The sequence below is a fragment of the Danaus plexippus genome, chromosome 6 (genome assembly GCF_018135715.1).
Source record: "Danaus plexippus chromosome 6, MEX_DaPlex, whole genome shotgun sequence".
NCBI lineage: Eukaryota > Metazoa > Arthropoda > Insecta > Lepidoptera > Nymphalidae > Danaus > Danaus plexippus.
The window spans coordinates 1,150,481-1,166,593 of record NC_083540.1 but is presented as its reverse complement, the minus strand read 5'-3'; the positions used below and the strand labels follow the sequence as shown (position 1 = coordinate 1,166,593).

Below are 16,113 nucleotides of genomic sequence, written 5' to 3'. Positions count from 1 at the left end.
TAATATTTTATGCTTGTATACTCTTTTATATTTTGATATTGTTAAGTAATGTTTTTATTGATCTAGTACTGAAGTCTGAAAGATATTTAAGTCGAATTAACGTAAGAGTTGATCGCTGGATTTAAATATCAATAAATTTTGTTAATTTATCCAAATTTCAGATATTCTCATAAATTGGTATAGTTGAGCAATTTTTTTGAATCTTAAATTACATGTGTAATTCTCATATTGGTAACTCTATAAATTGATTATTAATTTTTGATCTGCACAAGGCACAAACTATGCTAGGAGTCATAAATTAATTTATATGCAGTGCTAATAATTTAGCAAGGTATGTTAAAAATCTACATCCAGACGAAATATGAAAAATAGAAAGTTGTCGTGGTCTGAGTGTAAGTGGAGCGAGCGTTGAGTGCTGAGGGGTGACGAAGCGAACTCCGACGGCAGGTTGGAGTCTGTTACACTGAGATGGAATTGTATGCCTTAAGCCTATTACGGTTGCACTTATTATGACTGCGTTAACTAGTAATACACTGAATAACAGATGTTACCAAGGGAATTATTCATTGTTTTTTTATTATATTGTCTTGTGTTATTAAAGATGCCCAATCAGCATCTGCATATCCAGTCAAATCTAAATTATCTTTTACCTATTTTAAACAAAATGGTTGTGTATTTTCAAATACTTTAAAATATACTTTACGTGTATCCAATGAGTCTTACTAAAATTAGTATTGAATTGACTAAAGTAATTAACTACATAACATATATCTGGACGGGTAAGTGTACACAAATATAGCAAACTTCCTATCAGTTGTTGATATGGATACTCCTTTGAGCATATATCTTCCTTTGTAAGCTTTATGTTTACCTCAACAGGCGTTCTAACTGAGTAACTAACTAACTACAATCTTTCATGTGAAATTTATTCAACAACTGATCCAAAATTGTTTCCTGGTCTAAACTAATTACATCATTTTCTTTTCTAACCTGCATACCTAAATATTGTCTTATTCCTTCTAAATCTTTAATTTTAAATTCCGATTTTAATTCTGTTTCAAGACATGCTGTTTCATGCTACAAATAAGCTATAAACGTTTTATAAACATCTTTTTGCTTAATAAATAAACAATGTTCATATATTGACTTTTGTATCCTAAACCTTGCAAACAGTCATCCACTCGCTTATACCATTCCCTATCTGAATGTTTCAAGCCATAGATGGTCCTCTTCAGCTTTAAAACTTTATTTTCTCTATCAAGACACACAAAATTAATGGCTAAGCTCATGTATGCAGTTTCGTGAAGGTATCCATTTAAAATTCTGTGGTTACATCTAGGTGAGTCATATCTAAGTTTTACTTAACACTTTAAGGAAATAAAAGTCTTAAAGTTGAATAGCGGAGCACTGGTGAAATGTCTCTTTATAATCTATACCCGCCTTTTTATGTAAAACCTTTCGCAACTAAACGCGCACGATGTCTCACTTTTCCACAATTATCTATTTTCTTTTTGAACACCCACTTACACTTTACCACTGTAGCTGGAGCTGGTCTTTCCACCACTTCCCATGCCTCATTTTCTTCAAATGATTTTGATTCTCCCTTTATAGCTTTACACCAATCACGTCATTTTGTCCCATTTAAAGCCTCTTTGTATGTTATCTGGTCTCTAAATACATCACCATTTGAATCAACACATATTGGTGTAGCCATATCTACCTGGCTTCCTTCTAAGTCTAATCTGTTTTTCTGGTTAAACTGACAAAAAAATATTTTTCATCTTCCTCACAGGTATACTATCATAAAACTCATCTGAAGAGCTTTGGGTACTTTCTACCTATTCTATGTAGGTACTATCATTATCACACATCTCTGTATTTCCAGATTAGTCTAAGTCTGAGCAATCAGTCGGCGTGATCATCTGTGCGGCCTAATGATGACTCTTGTTGATCAGTTATTACTGCTTGCATCATTTCTGAGTCATCCTTGGGCTCCATAATGGTAACATCCCTACTTGGAATTACTTTATTTGTTACTGGGTTATATAATCGGTTACCCTTCACATTGTTGGTGTACCCAACTAGATAAAGCTTCTCTGCCTTTGTACTTGCACTTGCATCGCATCTTTTGGGATATGACACATCACAGCAGTACCAAAAATTCTTATATTACTCAAATTTGGCTTTCGTCCTGCCCAAGCTCATATGGAGTCTTCTTGTGTAATCCTGAAGCGATAGTTCTATTTCTTAAATATACAGCTGTGTGAACTGCTTCTGCGCAGAACTTTTTCCCAATCTTAGCATCAAAGAGCAGACACCTGATTCTCTCTAATACTGTGCGATTAAAGCGTTTTGTTCTGGGCTTTAGGGATTTGTTCTCTGTTGTATTATTCCATATTGTATTAGAAAACTTCATTTCATTTGAACAAAATTCTGTGCCATTATCTGTTCTAAATGCTTTAATACTGTTACTCATTTGCTTTTCCACGATGAGTTTAAACTCTTTAAAGCAATTAATAACTTCACTTTTGTTCTTTACAAAATAAACAAACGACATTCTAATATAGTCATCCATGAATAGCAAAAAATATCTGGAAATACCAATTGATGCATTCTCCAACGGGCCGCACACATCAGCATGGACTAAATCAAGGACTTTTTCACTTTTGTGACTGTCATGTGGAAAAGGCAATCTGGTTTGTTTGCCTTCACAGCATGCTGTAAAATTAAATTTGCTGACCTTAGCTTTGTTGTTGTACGTCAAGCCTTCTACTGCCCCATTCCTCATGGTATCCAAATCCTTGCCATTGATATAATCGAGTCTTCTGTACCAAATTACATCATCAGCTAACAGAAAATCAGACTTGATGACTAATTTCTGCACTCCATTCACCAACTCTCCTACACCGATCAGCACATTTTGCCGATTTCTAATGTAACAATATTTTTCTTTGAAATTCACTTTATTACCATAACTTATTAGCTGGCTGAGGGACAACAAGTTCGTTGTAAGATTAGGAACGCATAGCACGTCTTTGACAACAATAACGTGATGTACATTGTTAACAACAGTCGTAATATGTGTATCTCCTAAACACAATAAATACTAAACGCATTTACTATTTTTCTTTCGTTTGTCGATCTGTTTACATTTGTCACACTTAATGACTTTGACAGGTTGAGTTGCCATGTATTATTGGCTTTTTTGTTTCCCAACTTTCGTCAAAAATGCACTCTCTGCTTCATTGCTGCCAACATTATCACTCATATCCATAAGCTTCGTTTTAATGACGTCAGCGGTTTTAACGATACCCGAGTGTTCTATGGCCAACAACAGGCGAAAAATTGTCGGGTAGACCCTCTAATCCACTCATCATTTATTTCGAAGCCGGGTCCTCTCAATTCATGTGCTGTATCGATAATCTGAGTTACGTAGGAGTTTTCCAGACGGATTGATATCAAATTCCGCAACAAACTAATCCTGCGCGTAAATCCTGAGTAATCGAAAAGCGATTTAAGTTTTTTCCGCTTGAATCATTCGTCTTTGTTGATTTTGACGCCTTCCACAATTAAGTAATTTTGCACAGCGAACGCCCACTCATCATAATTTTCACATCCCTCGAGTTTAGGAATATTAACCTCGAGTTTAGGAATATTAACCTAAAACCTGGGGCTTTAACTGTACTGGGCCTATAACCTAATGAAACGACTGAAAAATATATTTTATTTGTTATCGATTTAAAACCAGAATGACAATAGTTAATATGACTAAACTAGAGGGCTTAGTGGTATAAATTTTCATTATTTTGATACAATAACACCAATTAAGAAAAAACCCCTTATAAATGCCATTGAAGTTATCTTCTTTCATACGTTTGTCTTATATATTATGTGTTCCGATTACGTTAACCTGAAATTTCGTTCTATAAACTAAATTTATATTATCCACACAAATTTTCTCCCTGCCTCGAGGTGAGGTCGTATCGAAAGGGGTCCGTGTATTGTAGAAAATATTAGACGTCGTGGCCGCCACGTTGAATAATCAATATCGGATTATCTCTGACCGGATCCGTTTGGTAAATTTGTTTTAGTATCGCTTCAGGCGAAATTAACTTTTTCTTAACTAAAATGAGGTCGAAAATTTAGTGAATTGTTTAGGTTTCAGCCCAACAAACGGTTTTGAGAGTCTTTTTATGTTCAAATTATGAGTAACTTAAAGTATATTAGAAACATAATATTAACTAGTTTATCGTCAGAAAATATTTTATACAGAAGTATATGGGTCTGATATGAGATCTTTCAAGCCTAGGGTATGAGAAAGAAAGTTGACAGAAAGGTTTCTCTCAAATAAAGTAAAAGTATACATATGTATATGGCATACTAAAAATTTATAGGCTGCAAAGTTACGGGTGCCAAATGTATTCCCTTTCAGAAGTACGAAGCGAATTACAACTACGGTACTTTCTTCTAAAAGAAATTCTTAAATTAAATCTCCGTGACTTGAATCTCTTAACCAAAAGAACATTTGAAAAATCAACACAAAAAGATATTGTGATTTAAATGCACCATACATATTTATTTCTCACAACAAATGATATTAAACTTCTAAAGAAGAATGTCTTTGTAATAAAACCATTTTCATCTTAAATAACTCTTTATAAACGTCACATAAATTATGATTTACTCATAATAGAATTTTGACGAAGAGAATTGAAAGGTTTTTTTTAGCCATACTTTCTCGGTTCCCTTGTGGGGAGCGTTTATTATGATTTCATAACTTTTGCTAATGTAACATAAATATTTATATCTAAAGTTAACATTAATTACTCTCAGCTTAAAAAAGTATACGATCCTGTTATCAAAACCCTATTTCCCAAGCACGCGAAATATAAACATAGTTTAACACAACATCATATTACACAGAAACATGTTGAATTAACGAGATTGCTCCGACAAAGGCGGACGCAAAACATAATTAATTACCAATATTCTATGACATGATATGGACCTCTTAATTATGGCTTCATAACGTCGATGACGGGGGCGAAATATTTGGACTAACATCCTCTGTACAACGTTCAGCCTAATTTCCTATGCATACTGTAGGAGATATTTATAGCTTGTACACGGATTGAGATTTAATTAAATATTTAGTTAGGATTATCATATACGAAATATCGAATTGGGATCATCTCGCTGTGATCTCGTTAGCAGGATGAGACTGTCTTTCAAATGGATTTTATTATTCGTACCGTTGATATTAAGTCTCGTGTGATGTGTTAAATAAATTTATTGTGTCTAAAGGTCTCAAAATCATAAGTTCTCTCGCCTCATATTGTTATATAGTATGCACTAATGGGACCGAATATCAGTATTGGAATTTTCTATACTATAATTTTTATTATCGAAATTACTTTGTGATTTATTGACATTTGATATTATGTTTCTCGTTTGGCGTAAATTCTTTCACTTTTGACATCGTCATGAGCTTGGTTACATTATACGAAATACCTTTCCAGTATAAAAATTCATCATTTTATCTTTTTTTTTTTTTTTTTAACTGAGCTCTTTTTAACAGAAACTCCGAATATCATTAAAAATCTTGTCAGTCCTACTTTCGTTCATGTCTATATAAATTGTGTTTCAATTGATGCTCATAGAGAATAGCGCTAATTCACGTGCAAAATTGACATTTTAACTGGCACCTCTCGTATGGTTCAAAAGGTTTTCGGCAAACACTATCTACATTAAATGGATTCAATTTGTTATAAAATTAAGATAATAATACAAATAACTCTATAACAGACACTCTAGTCGCTATTTAACATAACTTCAAAAATGTAAACTAAACCTTGCATTAAAAAAAGTATTGTATTTTTTAACTTCAAAAATAATGCTATTTATATCATTGTGATGTTTGTGTAGTCTTTCCTTTGCGTCATCGTCACAAGAACTGTTGACTGTCAGTGAAAAATATATGGAATATTAAGGTTGGTTTTTGTTATACCTACATTTTCAAATCTTCCTAAAGTGGTTCGTCGTACATATTTACTATTGCTCCTCAATATATATATAAACTAATGAGATCTAAGACTTTCGCGAGTTTCTGACATCTCGTCTGCGAGACATCTGGTCTGCCCGTGATCACGGTTGCTGAAAAGTAACCGAAACGTCGGGAGTATTTAGTTTAACAAAAAATAAAGCACGCATAGTAAATCCGAAAAATATTAGTTTCATTAAACATATATATATTTTGTTCAATTTTACATTTTCTGGGTGATTTAAATCGTTAAATAGACATTTTATTGATTCGATATTTTCTAGTTATTTTTTAAGACGTGATGCAAATCTAATAACATGCATATATTCGAGAATAAGGTGGATCTGAATGGAAAAGTAACATAGATAAGTGATTTTGTAGAGTCAGAGCTATTTCTAAACTACTAAGAATCCTATTATCAGTTATTAATTGTTTTTTTCTCTTACCATGTGTGAAAAAAAGTAATTATCTGGAGATTAAAAATATGTACTTATACACCAAAAAAGGGCACCTAGTGGGTAAGATGTGTAATATTCATTAACTACTACGATCAGCATATCGTCGGATTTGATTCAATAACCATCTTCAGATGACATTTCGGGTGTTTGTTATTAACAAGCACGTGACAATGCAGGAAAACAATTACATGCATAAAAAGGTACCTCTCGTAAACATGATCAAAGTCCCCGGATGCTGAACGAGGTTTGTTTGTTGGCGTGGGCGGGCGTACGGGTGTACCATGATTGTCTCCTTTTATTGCTTCATTTAAAGGGTTTAAAAGCAGTTAAGTGGTTTTAGCGCGGCCTTATTAGGACGTGTATACACTAGGGGTCTGTAACGACCCAACAATCTCTTAACGCATTATTTTTTTTATTTTTACCTGCCATTTTATTTCACAAGCCGCTCTGATTGATTGATTTCGATGAAACAACAAAGAAATGTTCCATTTAAAATTAAATTTATATATTTTAAATGAGACGACGTTTTGTGTTAAATTTATTATGGCGTTTCGAAATTGATTTAATAATTTGATTAATGAGTTCCGCTTGAAGTTTTATCATTGAAGATATTGATAGTCGTTTTGAGTGATAAATGTTAAGAACTGGGTAAAGTTAATAAATTTACAAACACGTATATTAATAATGAGATAACTTGGCAATCTCTTTCTGATATGTTCTTGAAATAAAATAAAGACTTTAGTAATCGTTCTTGCTTATTTACCACAAGAAGTCAACAATTTGGCAAATCAATAACAATTTTTCGATGTTTTTGAATCATTTCTTGGAAGATGTATACATTTATATTTTAACCTTGTAATATTATCCGTTTTAAGAGTTCCAAGACCGAGACCCATACTGCAGAATCGTGTATTTCGTGAGCTATGTTTAACTTAATATTGTATTTCCTTCACGTCTCAGAGTAGATTCGATTGTAAAACTCCTATCGAACGGAGAAAAGTTGTTAATACGTTAAAATGATTAAACAGTTGAGGCACATCTTCGAAATACGCGTTTCCTACAAATACTATTGTTTTATATATTTTTGAGTTTGAAAAGCTAGAGAACAAATAAATATCTATGTCTTAATATATATTGTTAGCTTATGAATATTCGTTATTTATATATGTATGTGTAATTCATTAAATATATTCGTTGTAAAATACTTGCGTGAGAATATTTGACCTATAGACCTGAGAATTGGGCCCCATTTGTAGCGGAAAAAACAATATATGCTAGGCAATAACTTAAAAAAAAAACTGATTTTAGCCTTCGCGAACTCTGTAGTACAACAGACATATTAATAAAGATTTATGTGATCATGTCTTGAAAGATGTTTAATAGTTTTTAAAAACACGTACTTATATATATTCAAAAAACATGCCCTTATAACCTGATTGAAATGAAAATGTATGAAATTGTTATACAATGTCATAACCAAAAAGTATTTACGTATTTTTATTCTTAATTATTTCATCAGTAGACAAAAGCGACAAAAGAAAAATTAGGTTAGAAGCTGAAATGTAGCTATATGTCACATCACTTGAAAAAATTATTTTTTTTTATTCATCCAAAGCCCATATTATACATAACGGTAGCCAGTATTGGGAACAGTTTTCTTAGAGCTAAAATAATTTCAAAGTTAAATTCATTTACATCGCCGCCTCGGGTCGATAGTCGACAGTAACGCCGGAGTGTGGTTTGTTTGTTAAAATTTATAGAATCATTTTCCAGTTCGACCATCTAATGTGTACAGGATTTATCAACAAAATTACATCCCCCTGTAATTGTTGGCTTGTCATATATTTTTTTTATATAAATACCTTCATGCTAAATGTGAAAACAAACAGAAAATTTGCATATAAAAAGCGAGGGTAATTAAGGTATAAATATTTATTATTAGGCTGGGACTGGAGTTGTGTTTAATATTCGTCGGACAATGCTGTTTCTTTGAGTGACGTCATCGTATTATTTTAATTAAAAGACTACCTTCATATAATTTAAGTTAACTGGAATGATTACACAACATGTGAAGCAAAGGCACAGTTGCTTGACCCGACTAACAATTGATTTTGCATTACCCTTGTCTGGTTGTGACTGAGCGAGGTCGGTTGTATACCTATATCGATTTGTCATGTACCCTCTGGGTAATATTACAAGCCAGCTAATGAGTACACTGAATTAAATGCGCAAGGAAATATAAAATATAATAATACATTACCGACGTATTATGTTTTCTGGCTCGTCTATACTCTATAGGATAGTACTTTTGATGTATAGGACAACTGATCGAGTCTGTAAGAATTTATACGCAGGTAATTTTAGAATAACTATGAAAAATAACATTCAGACACGAAAGAGACTACGATTATGATGTTTGAAAATATAATTATGTAAAATATAGAAGTCAACTGATACTAACAAAAGCAGGGCTTCCCGTGTCGATGTTGAGTGATTCATAACCGCAGCCCCCTCGGCCGCTGACAGTGAACGTGTCGTACAAGAGGCCTTCTGATTTACGTGAGCCATGAAGAGACTTAAAAAGTAATGTTGATGTAAAAGAAAAAGAAGTCTGTTCGTGTATATGTTAGTTATAGCTTTTGGAAAGTATTTTGCAAAGATAAATAGCTGAAGTTTTAGTTAACGAATACTAAAGATTTTTTATAAATTCTAGTGGTTGTTTTCTGCTGACATATGAGTCCGTGGAGTCTTATAAAATAACATTTAGTCGATTTTTCAGGAATAGTAATAGATTTCCTCCTTTAAATCATCAGTTTTCATACGTTTTCCAATATAAGTGAGACAAAACTTCTCAACATTCAACGGATTCCCCGTGCGGGTGCTGGTTACATCGCGTTTCAGGGAGAGGAGCTGTAACAGTGCCTGGGACTTGCTACCCAGGTATAGGTTTAAGGGACCCCTAACTCATGCTCTTTAAACGCTCACCTCCACCGTCCATGCTACTCTCTGTACCTAATCAAAGAAACGAAGCTACTAAGGCTGCCTTCAAAGTATGTTTTAAGAATGCACAGATGTTAGTTGTGGACAGGCCCAAGTATGTTAGTAGGTTGTAGAGAGATTTAGCTTTTATACCTCTCGCTCCCACTTCCACAAGGTATAAATTTACGGCGAACCTATTCTTAATGAGTTCGTTAGTGAGCTTATTATACTAATTGGCCTTGATGGCATGGTCTTCTGGGATGTTGGTTTCCCAAGAAACCGAAAGCTCTATTAACACAATGCGCTTTAAAAGTCACGATTACAGAAATATGTCTGGTCGGGACGCCGACGCACAAATCCTCAAGGATTTTATATTGTTTAAGTAAATAGTATGCAAGTGCTAGACGAAAAATAATTTTGAAGTTCATTCATGTTGATGTTTGTTCTGGATATAATTTAAATATCTAAAAGAACTCTGGATCTTATATTAAATTTACAATTTTATTTACATTTAGTCAAAAATATTAAAAAAATATATATTATATTCCATAGTTTTTAGTCCCTCAGAAGACAAACAATAGGTACATCATACATGCTATCTGTTTAATCTAAGATAAACTATACTTTAACTATTTGCATTAAATTTTTTGGTCATCAAGCGTTTTTATTATGGAAACTACATCAAGGACATCTGGAAAACAAAATATATTGTTATCATTTCAAATTATCTACATACTATTAGACGTGTATTTTTAAAAACGACCTAAATTGTTTAGTATAGTTTCCATACGTCTGTCTTTTAATGGCATTAACTTAACGGTAGTATTTTAAAATATTTAAGAACCATTTCTGTTGGCAAGTAATACAGAACCTCAAAACCGCTACACCGGTGCGTTACTAATCCGGATGCTGGAAAAACATAGAGAACCTTATTATTACTTGCTAATCTCAATGATATTTATTTTATTTTTGTAACAGATAATTTTATGCTATTGGTTTTCCGAAAAATCTTCTTTTATATACGTATATATCTTTTCTTAAACCTGATGTTATTCAATTTTTAAGGTGCGAAAATATCTCTAATTTATATACGAAATTTAACATTCGAGCACTTGTCGCGGTAACCTACCACAAAGCGCTCCAGTGCTCTCTTATCGCATTAAACCTGCATTTTTATATAAATTCACATTTCCATTTTCAAGCGCTGTCTTCGCTTCATGGGATGTTATTACATTACAAAATTAGGGCAGTGACATACATAATTTATGTTATGTAGATGTGTATCAAGTTTCGGAGTGAAGGACTTTTGTTTCTCGTTGTCCATTGTAGTAGAAATGAAAACTTTCAGTCTCCCGCTTGTGTTGGACTGATGTTCAAATACATTAAATGCCTAATTAAAACAAGGTTCAGTTTTGTGTACAGGGCTTTAATTCGACAAAAAAAAAAAGAGAAAAGAAATTAATGACATCTAAGACTTTAGTTTGATTTACAAGAATAGAAATTAAGTAGTAATAATATAATTGCATAATTCTACCATGAAAAGAAATGCTAGGAAATCTAAATTAATGAATAATACTCTTTTGTTTCAGGTACAAAGCGGACAAAATGCTAAGAGAAGGTAACTAGGACAATGGAAACAAAAACTTGACTGTTGTTTCAAACAGGCCGCGGTTAAAATGTATTATAATGATACCGCTTGTTACTCGCCTAATAATCAAGCTTTACTTTTATTAATCACAATTAGAATTCAGCGAGAGCCGAACTCTCTCGAACTCACTTGGAACAACAACTTGTTTGAACTTTGTACGATTTAAATTAAATTTCTTGTCGTAAAAATAAAGGTATTCCCGAAGTTTAAAGAACGATTCGTTGTCCGATTTAAATAATGTCGAAGTGATCTCTTTCTAGTATTGTGCGATTTAATTTTCTTTCCATTTTTGCAGTATCGTATTTAATCTCTACTTCGCTTGAAATGACATCATTATACAGGGAAAGTTTTGTTATTGCACATTTCGGTAGTCCTCATAACCAAAGACGGAGAGTAAAGATTTATCGAGCACTAAACACTGTACTGTATACGCTCTTTAAAATTAAAGCTTTTTTTTTATTTATATACAAAGTAATACAAAATTTTGGAGGTAGTCTTATTGATGTCCCTATATATTTTCAATATGTAGATAGGGTCCGTTGTGTGTCAATCTGTGCGTGTCACTCTAATTTATTGCCTTGTTACATCTTGTACAATATGGTGACGTCGTAAAGTGTAATTTTCTCGCCTTGTTTTGAGGATATTGCTACGTCTGAGTTTCCCGCTGGTAATGAGCGTCTTTACGGCCTACAGTGTTGGGAGATGTGAAATTTCAGGAAATTTAGGTTTCGTCTTGAAGAACGTGTTTGGTGTTTTATATTATTCAAATTATAATATATATGGATATGTTTTTGAATCAGACGAATATCGAGGGGGGACTTAGTTATAATGATACTATCGAATAAACAGGTTCAGTTAAGAGATATTTTTATTTTACTGCAATATAATATCGGCGGTAAATTATAGGTTGTAAGAGTAAAGGTTTCTAGAAAGGTTGACGTTGGGGTTGCGAATGCTAGGAGTTCATTCACACTTCCCTTGGGTATTTTGAAAGCATAGTACGTGAAAAAATATTACAACAAAGTAATATTTATTTATGGAGCGTTACTTAATTTACGCTTTAATTTGGTCATGAAAAATAATCTTGGTAAGACAAATATTGTAAAGAATTTGTTAATGTTATATATGCATAAAATGTTATAAAAATAAAGCTGTTATTATTACGAGATGGTTTTAACAGCCTGTCTCATTATTTCGATCAAAAGCAAATTATTCTTACTCACGTTTACTAGGAATTTAAATTAGTTCAGCTTCGAGAAGCTGTAGTTCGTGTGTGACGTGAGCGTCGTCAGAAATTATAACCATGAGATATCACCAAAGTAATAAAGGCATGGTATTGTTTTGAAGAATACCAAATTTTTGCGACAGTCCACTAAAATTAAATATAAGTTAATAAAAAAAGAAAAAATATAATTTTAATCCTACTCTCCTAATTCCTTGTTATATTTTTTAGTGTTTAGCTTATATATGAATCTAAATTATTTCTTTTAAGTTATTTTAATATAATATTTTACAACAGAAATAATGAAATGTAACGAAATCATGATATATGCTTCTAACAAATTCTACCTAATCCGATTATTATAGATTGTTTTTAAATATAAAATTTATTTTTCTAGAGTACTTAATATTTTTTTTTAATATTTAGTTTAAATAAAAAAAGAAACCGTATCAAAACATTCTTTTTATACTTGTAGACTAAGTTTGAAATGTTTCTTCATTTAAAGTTTATTTTTGAAACATAGCGCGAGCGTCTTGAATAATACAGACGAGGTCGTGTTTAAGACGCAATTTTCCTCAAATCCACATTGAAAGAACAGAAGTGTCTCACGGGAAATAATTTTCCAATGTAATCCACCGACGCTACAGATAATGTGGAATATTAAAAAATAACTTTAATATTATTCTGTATTTCAACTAAGTTGAGTCTGCTTTTGATATTTGAAATTATATCATCGGATATGCCTACCCGCTGGCGAAGCTCGTATCGTGAATTAATTACGCGTTAGTGAGGATTTTGGAAATGTTTTAGTGATATGGTGCTTTTCCGTCCAGAGCGGAACATAGCGTGTCGACGGGAGCATACAAAATTATTAACAAATAATGAATAAATATGACTGTGAGACAGAGATTAATGCTCGCTCGCCTTATCCGTAACCATCAAAACTCTAAGTTCAGTTTAGTTCAGTTAAATTATATTTTCTAAAGCAAACACGCGACAGTTAACTTAGCGATATGGGCCATAAGCTAAAATATTTGGCTTCTTAATGTTGTGTGTTTTAATCACACAACTGCGACTTAACATGAAACAGTGTTAAGGAAATACTAAGGAACTATTACCAGATATCAGATTGAAATTACTTTCCAATTTATAACGAAGGAAAAATCAACGTATTTGAAAGAAGCATAATCAATTAATTGTCCGAAATTTGAAGTTGTTATTTCAAACTTGTGCTGTCATACGAATCTTGATCATTAGTGTGATAAACATATCCAACCTAATAATCGTAGTAATAAATAAATGTAATATAACAATTAATATTAAAAGGCATCCCGTGTTAAGTTTTTCTATAAAAGCAATGGCCATTTTCCAGTCACGTTCCGAGAACGTCTTGAGCGTTAATGGCCGAAGCGACGCCGTGACAGCGTCCCCGTCCTCTGGAAATCTTACCGGGACTGTATGATATTACTTTTATCAAATATCTATTCTTCTCCCAGCACTCTACAATCTTCCGTCCTAGTGATAACCTTTAAATCAGATTGCCTCAGAATCAGATTATGATTTTTGTCTGCCCCTTACAAAAATTTTATATATTTTTCTGTAGTTTATATTTTATACCCCACTAAAATAATAACTTTGACTATCGTAATATAAGTCAATTATATTGGATTTATTATACATTTTTAATATCTATCAATTTTATACACTTTACATTTGGATTATTTTTTTTCAATCATAGATATTTTTTTAAATCTCTCAAACAAGAAATATAGATGTACGAATAAATACATATTTTAATAACAATAATACAATTCAGTCGAAACCACATTATATATAAAATAACAGAGAATATCAGAACATCAGAATTTATTACTACAAAATAAGCGATATCTGATTATCTAAAATATTTACATATTTTTACAAAAAACAAAATTTAACTGTCAGTGCAAAGCAATAGGTCACTGCGTTAGATTATATAAAACTGTGCCATATATTAAACTGTTAGAAAATAACGACTTCATTAGTAACAAAGATTTTCATTGCTCTTTATAAAGTGGTTTTAATTAGAAGTTGTGAACTGTTCACAATATGAAGAGCCGCGACTAATTCCTTGTCCAAGTCACTCACAAACTCGCACAGCAAAATAATTTACTTGACCTCCTTTTACGTCTCAGAAAGTCCTAAAGTTGTAAATTGTAACTAACTTACACAGATTTCGGCGCAAGATTAAGTTTAAGTGTTCTTTGTCTTCCTAAATATATCAAAATATTTTGTCACGCCATTTAAGCCAATTTGGCGTCTGACATTTTTATCCATATATTGTAGAGAATTTCGTTTATGTAAGTAGTTTTTATTGAAAAAATTAAATTAAATGGTCTATTATTACATTGTTTATATAACGGAAATCAATTTTACATTATTATAACAATGGAACTGAAAATACCTTAGTTTAAAATAATAGAAAATTCTCTTTATAAATCTAACAAGAGAGGCATTAACGCTCGCGTGTTTAACGTTAGGTATATACATTAAAATATTATTATATACAATAGTAATACATTTCTTTATAAACATTTCATTTAATGAAAAAAATCGAATATCGTTACGTACAACACATGTCCACCGTGATCTGTTTGATTTTAATATTTTTCTGTATAGTATTGTTATTTTCAACCGCTGTATATTTTTTTAGTACTTCATAGATTTCGCTGAACGCTGTCGTACCCGCCACAATGCTAATGTGCTATCGATCGGATTGTTGTGAACCGCTGGTAGCCGGTCGGTGCCATGCGGCACGCGTCGTGGCCCTCGCCTCGAATATAACGCGAAATTGAGGTTTTTTATTAAAACCAAATGCTTAAGGATGTTTGCGATACAACCCTTATTGATTTATATTATTTATTGCTATGATTTCATTATAATACCTAACTATAATGAAACTAGAAATTTTCATCAAATCACGCGACTTTCCGCCTATATCTGTGGTACATGTTTTTATATTTTCAGACTTAGCCCTTGAGATAAAAGAAAAACGAGTATATCAGTATTAAGATATTACTACTAAATTTTTATTTTTAACTTAACTATTTTGTAGTTATATCATATGCGAATTGATTTAGGAAAGTAAATAAAATTTACAATAAAAGCCATTACTAAAATTTAATTTTTATGTCATGAAATACAAGCCCATAATTGTTTTGTCGGTTATCTGTAAATTTTGGATTTTGTGTTGGTTCAGTTCATAATTTGCTAAACAATCGGCGTATTGCCGGTAGAGGCGGCGTCGTGACGGCTGTAGTGGCGACATGAACGCGGCGCTGAGGCCGGACGCCGGCGATTCGACGCCCGGCTCCGACGTTGGCGAAAACATCACCCGCCTCTTCCCCAAGTGCCGCCCGAAGAACATGCAGCACCAGCACGATAGGTACAGGTACCTATGACCGAAACCAGTCATCATATGCTGTTTTATGTGCAGTGCTTAGTGGTTACGCAGCCCAGAATTTTACCCCATTCATATTAACATGTAAGTAAAGCTTAAAGCTAGTGCATAAAAAAGACAATTGCAATCAGATTTTCGTAGCTGACTCGATACTATAGAATACAATAGATCAGACCGATACATCCGGCGTTCTATTTTAGTACTTATCGATCAATCATTATATTCCATTAACTCAAAGCCTGGCTGAAAATGAAGGTAATTGTCTTTTCGCGTGTTGATCGCTAACTACTCCGTAACGACCTAGTTATTTAAAAAAACTTTCTGATT

The 16,113-nt window shown here is 32.6% G+C and overlaps 1 protein-coding gene across 11 annotated transcripts in view; it reads left to right on the top strand.

Annotated features, from left to right (window-relative positions):
• The window catches only part of LOC116778687 (uncharacterized), an 89,370-nt gene that overhangs the window by 56,347 nt on the left and 16,910 nt on the right, over nt 1-16,113 (top strand). For 7 of the 11 annotated variants that reach the window (XM_061529651.1, XM_061529648.1, XM_061529647.1 and 4 more), the window contains 2 exons: nt 11,067-11,095; nt 15,625-15,777. In XM_061529651.1, the coding sequence (XP_061385635.1) occupies nt 15,653-15,777 (125 nt within the window). In that variant the 5' untranslated portion in view covers nt 11,067-11,095; nt 15,625-15,652. Of the gene's footprint in view, nt 1-11,066; nt 11,096-15,622; nt 15,871-16,113 lie in introns of those variants that run through there. The other 4 variants (XM_061529652.1, XM_061529646.1, XM_061529644.1 and 1 more) reach the window with 3 other exon arrangements.